The following is a 10,816-nucleotide window of genomic DNA, read 5'->3' as shown; positions in this document are numbered from 1 at the left end:
CTGGAATTTATCGAATTTTAATCTAAAAATAATTTGTATTTTGTAAATTTCCCTTTCAGGTTTCTGTAGCTGCTGCTGTACTTTTGCTTAAACTTGAGTTAAAGCTTGAATTTGTTGAATGACTGAGCCTCGTTTACTTTTGATTTTACGATTGTTTATATGCACTTTTACTCTTGAGGACAATATATCTGATGTCTGCTGTCATTTTAATTCATTGAAAATAGAATCAAAACTTTTTTTTTTGTTTTTTTTAAATCATAGATTATTATTTTTTCAGGCCAAATCTCTAAGCCCGACTGGAATCCGTCAAAGATTTTCCAAAATGTAAACTTTGAGTGTCGAATCCCACTGATGATGTGTGAGAGGTACATGGTGCTGCTGGTCCAGTAAGATACTGTGAATGAGGAGGAGGGGAGGCATCACAGCTCTGTACTGACTCACAGCTGGTACGGCTCCACTGGAGGAGCAGCTCGGGCTCCACAAGGCTGCTCTGCTCTCTCCAGAGCAGCAGCAGGAGCAGCAGCAGGAGGATGAAGCTCCTCCCTCCTCCTCCTCCTCCTCTGCAGGACATCCAGCTGGTCATGGTAGTTCTGGTAATGACCACCAGGCTGCTGGACTTTCAACCTGCAAGAGTGAGTCCATCTTTTTATGTCCCGTCATTGTGGGGTTAGAGTTGGGGTTGGGGTTAGGATTAGGGTTAGGGTTAGGGCTAGGGTTAGGGCTAGGGTTGGGATTAGGGTTAGGATTAGGGTTAGGGTTAGGATTAGGGTTGGGGTTAGGGTTGGGGTTAGGGCTAGGGCTGGGGTTAGGGTTAGGATTATGATTAGGGTTGGGGTTGGGGTTGGGGTTAGGGTTGGGGTTAGGGTTAGGGTTGGGGTTAGGGTTAGGGTTAGGGTTGGGGTTAGGGTTGGGGTTAGGGTTAGGGCTAGGGCTGGGGTTAGGGTTGGGGCTAGGGCTAGGGCTGGGGTTAGGGCTGGGGTTAGGGCTGGGGTTAGGGTTGGGGTTAGGGCTAGGGCTGGGGTTAGGGCTGGGGTTAGGGTTAGGGTTGGGGTTAGGGTTGGGGTTAGGGTTAGGGTTGGGGTTAGGGTTAGGATTAGGGTTTGGGTTAGGGTTGGGGTTAGGGTTGGGATTAGGGTTGGGGTTAGGGTTGGGGTTAGGGTTAGGGTTAGGGTTGGGGTTAGGGTTGGGGTTAGGGTTGGGGTTAGGGTTGGGGTTAGGGCTGGGGTTAGGGTGAGGGTTAGGGTTGGGGTTAGGGCTGGGGTTAGGGTGAGGGTTAGGGTTGGGGTTAGGTCTCAGGAGGGGGTCGTGCATTTGTGGGATGAGCATCAGCAAGAGATGTGCAGTTATGAAACGTTGCCACGTTGCTTCTCGTTGCCGTCGACGCCTGTTTGTATGAATGGAGACCATTCCTTCATGTCCCCAGCAGGAGCCTCAGCGGCGTGTGGAAGAAATGCAAATCACAGCAACACTCTGCCGCTCATCCTCCAAATGCACGCTCGTTCACCAGTATTAGGAGGAGACCTTGTTTGGTCACTTGTGCTTCTCTTTGTGTTTTCTTGGGAATATTAAGGTGATGACAGGTAAGTCATACAGAGACAGGTGAATGTGTGTTTGCTCACCGTTGCTTCCCTCCAGACTCGCCCTCTGCAGCTGCTCCCCCTGCTGGTTGACCAGGAGGCTGCAACCAGGAGACATAAAAAAGGATCAGCATGCAGCTGAATGCTGAACCAAGTCCGTCCTCCTGACAGCAGCAGGACACCTGTCCTACTGCAAATACCCCTGGTGTCCTCCTGACAGCAGCAGGACACCTGTCCCACTGCAAATACCCCAGTAGCATTAGCATTCTTAGCTGTGAGCTGCAGAGACATGAAGTAACAGTGACACACTCATGGCTCATGTAATCCAGTTTCTGTGGGATAATCTTGAGTTACTTTTTAAGCACATGAGTTGTAGAGCTGCTGTCTCTGTGTCCTGCCCATGAGTCAACCGTTACCATTTCACTGCACTCCTGTTTAACCCTGAACTAACTCCCGTCCTCCTGACGTGAAAGGAGTCCCCCAGTCAGCCGTCCATACCACCACAGGGCCGGCACGCAGTCACAGAGACCTCCAGACAATCTGGACTAGTTTGAAGGGATTACAAGACGGAGGCACCGCTCCATGATAATTACTCCTGCATCATTACTTTGTAGTACGGAGCGGCGTGGCCTCTCCGGTCCGGTTTAGAAGCTCCAGGTCTCTCTGCTCCTCGGGTCTTCTGGGTCTCTGAAGAGAAAGAGGATAAATAAAGACTGCTTGTTTTTAACGGAGGGAGGGTCGGTAGGTATCCAGGTAGGTTAGTAGGTAGGTAGGTAGAGTCAGGTAACTCCAGGAAGACTCAGCAGGGTGACTTTTAACAGTGGAGAGAGTCATATGTTGTTAAACTGAGACGTGGAAGTACAACAGCTGTGGTGTGTAATGCCAGTACTGACCAGCAGGGGGCCTCACAATCCACTCCACTCAGCTGATGGCTGTAACTCTAAACTCACTGCAGTGGTCTGACGGCTTGACGCTTCTAAGTTCTTAGACGTTGCTGGTGTGTATTGCAATCCACCAGCAGTCATCTGAGCTCACTACAACTTTGTAAGGAGGGAATTAAAGTACAACTTGAAAAGTACCCGGAGTGTTTTTCTGTTACCTGCGACTCCTGCTGCTGCTCTTGTTGAAGGTGGACGCGACACTGCGGCTTTGTTTCTGTGCAGGACCGTGTGGCTGAACTCCTCCTGCAGAATCTTCACACAGGAAGCCACCACATACACACACATACAAAGTAAACCACCACATACACACACATACACACACATACAAAGTAAACCACCAGATACACACACATACACACACATACAAAGTAAACCACCACATACACACACATACACACACATACAAAGTAAACCACCACATACACACACATACAGGCAGTCAAGCACCTGCATGCAGTTGTGTACACAGGAAAATGTCTGATTGTCTTTTAATGATGATGCATTTGAATGTGAGATGTGAGGTTTTCATTAAGACAGGAAGTGAATAAATTGTTGCTGTCAGGAGGGATGATCAGACCCTGTTTACACAGCAAAGTTGTAAGAGGTCAAATTAAATTTCCAATGAGACGTGTTACCTGAGGATCCAGGTGTCTGCTGATGTGTTTCTCTAAGAAGGGACGTCTGAGGACCGAGCTGACGGAGGGACGGTCTCGAGGGTTCACCTGGAAAACAGGGCGCGTGAGTGTGTGTGTGTGTGTGTGTGTGTGTGTGTGTGTGTGTGTGTGTGTGTGCACCGCAGTAAGAAAATAAGACCACTAAACTCCAAAAGGCACCGTGACGATTCAATAATTCATCCAGCATCAGGACATTAACAAAAGTTACTAAAACTATGAAAACCACTGAGTTAGGAAGCTGAGAAGTGTGTGTGTGTGTGTGTGTGTGTGTGTGTGTGTGTGTGTGTGTGTGTGTGTGTGTGTGTGTGTGTGTGTGTGACCTTGAAGAGCTGTGTGAGCAGCAGGCGGAGGTCGTAGGAGTACCGGCCGGGGACGGGGTCGTACCGGCCTCGGCAGATCTTACCGACCAGCTGCTTCAGGCTGCTGCCTTCGAACTGTTGAGCCAAGACACAGGAAGTTAACAAGCTTCACCTCGACACCGATGCAGCTCGTCTGTTCGGCCCAGGCATACTGTATGTTTGTACTCGAGTACAGGGACAAAGTAACTCAGGACCTTTAATCGTCCCATTCAAAGAGAAATACCAGAGGACGGAGCCGTGGAGCGCCGGGAGGCGTCTCATGCTTCTTCTGAGGGTCGGTTATATTAAACACAGCGAGTCTCTAAAGCTCAACCAGCTCCAGAGGGGTCGAGAGTCTGGCCTTGTTTACACTGAGAGCGCCCCCTAGTGGTGAGAATGACGGTACTTTTAAACAGCGGGAGCCCTTTTTAAGATGACGCCTAAACAAATACAGCTTGATGCTAAATTAGTCCGTTAAAAACATTTAGTCTGAGTTTAGTGAGAATAAGTGAAGCTCAGGTAGATCCTCACCGACACCTCATTTAAAGCTTTATACGCTCTTTGGGATTTTGCCTGAAAAAGTCTTTCAAAATAAAGTGTGTGTGTGTGTGTTTGTGTGAAGCAGCTGCTGATGTGCAGGGTGTGGTGCTGCTTACTGGATGCCTGAGAGAGCAGAGTTCATACAGGACGCACCCCAGAGACCAGATATCCCTGCAGAGTGGACACACACACACACACACACACACACACACACACACACACACACACACACACACACACACACACACACACACACACACACACACACACACACACACACACACACACAGTATCCATTAAACCTCCCACGAACGTCCTCCCAGCTGTTTTTCTCGCCTCAGCAGATTTGTGGGAGTGAATCAGTGAAGTCACCATAAAACATGACTTCCAGTGCAGCTCGACAGTTTGTCCTGTTGGAACAGGACGCTGAGCCAGAGTTTACTGGGTTTAACATCATCCTGTCCCCCCGAGCAAAAGACTTAAAGTGTGAGAAACAAAGAGCAGCGAAGAATCCACCAATCAGAGCTCTGCTCGCCACTCCACAAGCTTCTTCTTCCGTCTTGTGTTGCACAGCAGATAATCTCACAGACGACGCTTCAGATGGATTAGATTACAGATAGTTTGTCAGATGAAATATTTCTCACTGAAAACTGACGACTGCTGAGTTTCCAACCGCATCTCTACTAAAGACCATCCTGAATAACTTCCCTCAAAAATAAACCTCACAATAGAAACAGAGGATTTCATTCAAATTTAAATAAGTACATCAATTACTATGCAAAATAGTAAGATTATACAAGAAAATGTTAGTTGAACTTTTCTGTACACTTGCCACCGGCTTCCGACAAGTTTCCTGTCCAAGCTGCCGGTACTAAGAATGTCCAAATAGAAAAATCTCTAATAGTTCAAAAGTTTCCAAAAGTACCAGTAATATTTTTAAAGGATTAATAAAGTAAAAGTAAAAGTTTCTTATGTATCAATAATGTACCAGTAATAATGAAAAGGTATAAATAATGCGTGAGTAATAATGAAAAAGTATCAATAAAATACCTTTAAAAGTCAAAAAGTATCAATAATAGTTCAGCTATATCAATAAAACACCAGTAATAGTGAAAAAGTATCAATAAAGTACCAATAAAAGACAAAACATATAAATAAAGTACCAGCAAATGTCTAAAAAAACTATATAGTACCAGTAATAGTGAAAAAGTATCAATAATAGTTCAGATATATCAATAAAACACCAGTAATAGTGAAAAAGTGTCAATAAAAGTTAAAAAGTATCTTAGAAGTAGCAGTAATATTGAGTGAGGGATTATTAGCGGAGGATATTTGCATGTGTGTGTTTGTTGTGTCTCGACATGCTATTGATGAGCAGAACAGGCTCGAGGGAACATGTAGTCAGATTACAGGGTGCAGCTCTGTGATTACTCCTCCATAACTAAAGTCCGTCACTCCGGGAGGTTTGGCCTCGGAATCAATCGGCCTGAACTGCGGGTCAGAGGTCGCTCAGGTCGGCCAGAGCGACACACATAGAGCAGTCCATAGAGCGAGAACAGTTATTTATGTCTTAACAATCAGTGAGTCAGCGTTTCATTCATCATGTCACTAAAGTGTTTCCAGAAGTAGAGTGAGCAGGAGGAAACATGGCGGCATGTCGGTGTACCAGCAGGCCGGAGCCCCCCCCCCCCCCCCCAGGGGGATTTTATTGGAACATTTATTCAGTATTAAACCAGTTAGACAGAACGCCAGGCCGCCAGCAGGCGACAGCTACACTCCAGCGACACTCCAGCTACACTCCAGCGACACTCCAGCTACACTCCAGCGACACTCCAGCGACACTCCAGCAACACTCCAACGACACTCCAGCTACACTCCAGCGACACTCCAGCTACACTCCAGCTACACTCCAACGACACTCCAGCGACACTCCAGCTACACTCCAGCGACACTCCAACGACACTCCAGCTACACTCCAGCTACACTCCAGAGACACTCCAGCGACACTCCAGCAACACTCCAGCGACACTCCAGCGACACTCCAGCTACACTCCAACGACACTCCAGCTACACTCCAGCGACACTCCAGAGACACTCCAGCGACACTCCAGTGACACTCCAGCGACACTCCAGCGACACTCCAGTGACACTCCAGCTACACTCCAGCTACACTCCAGCAACACTCCAACGACACTCCAGCTACACTCCAGCGACACTCCAGCTACACTCCAGCAACACTCCAACGACACTCCAGCTACACTCCAGCGACACTCCAGCTACACTCCAGCAACACTCCAACGACACTCCAGCTACACTCCAGCGACACTCCAGCTACACTCCAGCAACACTCCAACGACACTCCAGCGACACTCCAGCTACACTCCAGCGACACTCCAACGACACTCCAGCTACACTCCAGCTACACTCCAGAGACACTCCAGCGACACTCCAGCAACACTCCAGCGACACTCCAGCGACACTCCAGCTACACTCCAACGACACTCCAGCTACACTCCAGCGACACTCCAGAGACACTCCAGCGACACTCCAGTGACACTCCAGCGACACTCCAGCGACACTCCAGTGACACTCCAGCTACACTCCAGCTACACTCCAGCAACACTCCAGCGACACTCCAGCTACACTCCAGCTCGTGTAAAAGCAAAGATCGAGGTAGTGAAGGCAGGGATTGTAGTAGAAGTATGAGAAATAAGAGTTTGGGCTTTTTTTGGCTTGAGTTTCTTTTTTCCAAATATCACCTTAAACATACACAAAAAGAGAAAACAACGTCTGTCCTCCTCAAGTTCTCATCAAATGTGATTATATTCAAGCTCTTTATTTAACATGTCACTGTTGATATACGATCGTATATAAAAACCTTCCAATTCCACTTCAGACTTCTCCACTGCACCTCAAATGTTTACGCTGCTCAAAATGAGTGTTCATCTAGTGAAGGTGTGACTGTCCGCTGTGGCAGGAGTGGATGGAGGCGACCGTACGAACACACGTACGTCTTGTTGTTGTAGGGTCGACTCTCGCAGATCTCCGGGGAGAGATAGAACGGCGTTCCCACACAAGTCCGGGCCAGATCCATGGTGCTGCGCCACAACGTGGACGTACAGGGTTAGGTACTGCAGTTCAGCCTGATAAGTACGCTCTTCAAGGTAATGAAAAGAAATTAATACTGATCGAATGTCAAATGTATATCTATATGATATATATCTATATCTGATCCATGTATTTTACGGGACGCCTCCAGTGTTTACACGTCCCGGTCGACAGTTTGTGGAATGATAATCAGCTGTGTGAAGGAGACAGCTGCAGTGTGTGTGTGTGTGTGTGTGTGTGTGTGTGTGTGTGTGTGTGTGTGTGTGTGTGTGTGTGTGTGTGTGTGTGTGTGTGTGTGTGTGTGTGTGTGTGTGTGTGTGTGTGAAGATGACACTGACTTACTTATTCAACATTCTTGCGATTCCAAAGTCTCCCAGCTTTGCGTTCATCCCTCCGTTGGTGAGGAAGATATTCTGGAGCAGAGCGAGGCGACGACTGAGCACCGTGTGTGTGTGTGTGTGTGTGTGTGTGTGTGTGTGTGTGTGTGTGTGTGTGTGTGTGTGTGTGTGTGTGTGTGTGTGTGTGTGTGTGTGTGTGTGTGTGTGTGATACTGATACTAGTTAATTGAATTAAAACACTTCTGTACAAGATGTGAACTTAGAATGAAACAAGCTCCATCCATCACGTTCTATAAACACACTAGAATTCAATATTTTCTCACAAATCAGAATTTGATGGTTTTTGGTATCCTACCATCTGAACAAGTCCCCGTTTATACGACATTTTCGAGTGTGCGTCTGTTTCCATGACAACGGTGGGCGGAGTCACAGAAAATAGCTTAACTTCAACCTGGCGTTCATCACCTGGCCGGTAACGTCACATCACCAGGACATAAAGAATAAAAGTGAACATCCGTGATGCTTTAACCAGCAAGAGCCTGGATGTCATCACCGCCAGGTGTTTTTCTATCAAAGGGAAACTGAGGACGGTCGTGTTGGACGTTAAGATCGTGGTACTCTGTGTAGGATTTACACTGTTAATGATATTTTAGTCACTTTTGACACTTTAGAATGGAAAAGTGGTGAAATACACATCAAACACACACCATGCGTACCTGAAACATTCTGATGAAATGCATCCTACTTATTTATCAGGCAATATTTACTAAGGGAGAAATGGAGGTCAGGGACCGGTGACCTCTGACCTCTGACCTCTGACCTCTGACCTGAGCCTTGATGTCTCTGTGCAGGACCTTCCAGTGGTGGATGTGTTTGAGGCCCAGACAGATCTGAACGAACCAGCTGAGCACCTGAAACACAACCAGGCTTCAGTGTGTGTGTGTGTGTGTGTGTGTGTGTGTGTGTGTGTGTGTGTGTGTATGTGTGTGTGTGTGTGTGTACCTGCTCCTCAGTGAAGAAGACTCCTCTCTGCATGTTGATCTTCTTCATCAGATCTCCTCCATCACAGAACTCCATGACGATGAAGAGACTGCCGTCCTCTAAGGGAGGAGAAAGAATCACTCACTCACCCACTCACTCACTCTCTCTCTCTCTCATCACTCTCTCATCACTCTCTCTCACTCACTCACTCACTCACTCACTCATCTCTCGCTCTCTCATCACTCTATCTCACTCTCTCATCACTCTCTCTCTCTCTCTCTCTCTCTCTCTCTCTCTCTCTCTCTCTCTCTCTCTCTCTCTCTCTCTCTCTCTCACTCACTCATCTCTCTCTCTCTCTCTCTCTCTCTCTCTCTCTCTCTCTCATCACTCACTCATCACTCTCTCTCTCTCTCTCTCTCATCACTCTCTCTCTCTCTCTCTCTCTCTCTCTCACTCACTCACTCACTCATCTCTCTCTCTCTCTCTCTCTCTCTCTCTCTCATCACTCACTCACTCACTCATCTCTCTCTCTCTCTCTCTCTCTCTCTCTCATCACTCACTCATCTCTCTCTCTCTCTCTCTCTCTCTCTCTCTCTCTCTCTCATCACTCACTCATCACTCTCTCTCTCTCTCTCTCTCTCTCTCATCACTCTCTCTCTCTCTCTCATCACTCACTCACTCACTCACTCACTCACTCACTCACTCACTCACTCACTCACTCACTCACTCACTCACTCACTCACTCACTCACTCTCTCTCTCTCACTCTCTCTCTCTCTCTCTCTCTCTCTCATCACTCACTCACTCACTCTCTCTCTCATCACACTCTCTCTCTCTCTCATCACTCTCTCATCACTCTCTCTCACTCACTCACTCACTCACTCACTCATCTCTCGCTCTCTCATCACTCTATCTCACTCTCTCATCACTCTCTCTCTCTCTCTCTCTCTCTCTCTCTCTCTCTCTCTCTCTCTCTCTCTCTCTCTCTCTCTCTCTCTCTCACTCACTCATCTCTCTCTCTCTCTCTCTCTCTCTCTCTCTCTCTCTCTCATCACTCACTCATCACTCTCTCTCTCTCTCTCTCTCATCACTCTCTCTCTCTCTCTCTCTCTCTCTCTCACTCACTCACTCACTCATCTCTCTCTCTCTCTCTCTCTCTCTCTCTCTCATCACTCACTCACTCACTCATCTCTCTCTCTCTCTCTCTCTCTCTCTCTCATCACTCACTCATCTCTCTCTCTCTCTCTCTCTCTCTCTCTCTCTCTCATCACTCACTCATCACTCTCTCTCTCTCTCTCTCTCTCTCTCTCATCACTCTCTCTCTCTCTCTCATCACTCACTCACTCACTCACTCACTCACTCACTCACTCACTTCACTCACTCACTCATCACTCACTCACTCACTCACTCACTCACTCACTCACTCTCTCTCTCTCACTCTCTCTCTCTCTCTCTCTCTCTCTCTCATCACTCACTCACTCACTCTCTCTCTCATCACACTCTCTCTCTCTCTCATCACTCTCTCTCACTCTCTCATCACTCTCTCACCCTGGAAGGACGTGATGAAGGAGACGATGTTGGGGTGATTCATCCTCGACAGCAGCGTCACTTCTTCTTTCTGCGACGCCTCTTTTTCCTTCGCCGACATCTGAGCAGGAAACACACCAACAGCTGAGTCGTCATTAAAGGTTCTGCCGTTCTTCTTTTATTCTGACGGGTTGTGATCATTTACCTACGAAAAGAAAAAAGATGAATTCATTTGATTGGACCTTTGTGAGTTTCTCTGGTCCAGTTTGATCCATCCTACCTTCCTGAGGCTGATCTGTTTGACCACACAGCGTCTGTCTCCGCCCCCCGCTGTGGCCCGGACCAGGAAGGCTTTCCCAAACGCTCCCTCTCCGATCTGACGCAGGACCACATAGTCGTTCATAACACCTGCAGGACCACATAGTCGTTCATAACACCTGCAGGACCACATAGTCGTTCATAACACCTGCAGGACCACAGAGTCGTTCATAACACCTCCAGGACCACATAGTCGTTCATAACACCTCCAGGACCACATAGTCGTTCATAACACCTGCAGGACCACATAGTCGTTCATAACACCTGCAGGACCACATAGTCGTTCCTAACACCTGCAGGACCACAGAGTCGTTCGTAACACCTGCAGGACCACAGAGTCGTTCCTAACACCTGCAGGACCACAGAGTCGTTCGTAACACCTGCAGGACCACAGAGTCGTTCGTAACACCTGCAGGACCACAGAGTCGTTCGTAACACCTGCAGGACCACAGAGTCGTTCGTAACACCTGCAGGA

The 10,816-nt window shown here is 47.8% G+C and overlaps 1 protein-coding gene across 1 annotated transcript in view; it reads right to left on the bottom strand.

Annotated features, from left to right (window-relative positions):
- The window catches only part of LOC308119087 (serine/threonine-protein kinase Nek5), a gene marked incomplete at both ends in the record, with an annotated part of 15,764 nt that extends 5,338 nt beyond the window's left edge, over window positions 1-10,426 (bottom strand). The window contains 14 exons of the mRNA XM_080478918.1: window positions 442-524; window positions 570-624; window positions 1,620-1,678; window positions 2,185-2,264; window positions 2,677-2,770; window positions 3,154-3,240; window positions 3,513-3,626; window positions 4,187-4,241; window positions 7,082-7,168; window positions 7,521-7,591; window positions 8,344-8,427; window positions 8,519-8,616; window positions 10,045-10,144; window positions 10,304-10,426. Coding sequence (XP_080335044.1) covers window positions 442-524; window positions 570-624; window positions 1,620-1,678; window positions 2,185-2,264; window positions 2,677-2,770; window positions 3,154-3,240; window positions 3,513-3,626; window positions 4,187-4,241; window positions 7,082-7,168; window positions 7,521-7,591; window positions 8,344-8,427; window positions 8,519-8,616; window positions 10,045-10,144; window positions 10,304-10,426 — 1,190 coding nt within the window. The remainder of the gene's footprint in view (window positions 1-441; window positions 525-569; window positions 625-1,619; window positions 1,679-2,184; window positions 2,265-2,676; window positions 2,771-3,153; window positions 3,241-3,512; window positions 3,627-4,186; window positions 4,242-7,081; window positions 7,169-7,520; window positions 7,592-8,343; window positions 8,428-8,518; window positions 8,617-10,044; window positions 10,145-10,303) is intronic.
- Between the last annotated feature and the right edge of the window lie 390 nt (window positions 10,427-10,816).

This window comes from Lipophrys pholis, assembly GCF_963383615.2.
Source record: "Lipophrys pholis genome assembly, chromosome: 13".
NCBI lineage: Eukaryota > Metazoa > Chordata > Actinopteri > Blenniiformes > Blenniidae > Lipophrys > Lipophrys pholis.
The sequence above is the reverse complement of the archived record's forward strand: the minus strand, read 5'-3'. Positions and strand labels throughout refer to the sequence as shown.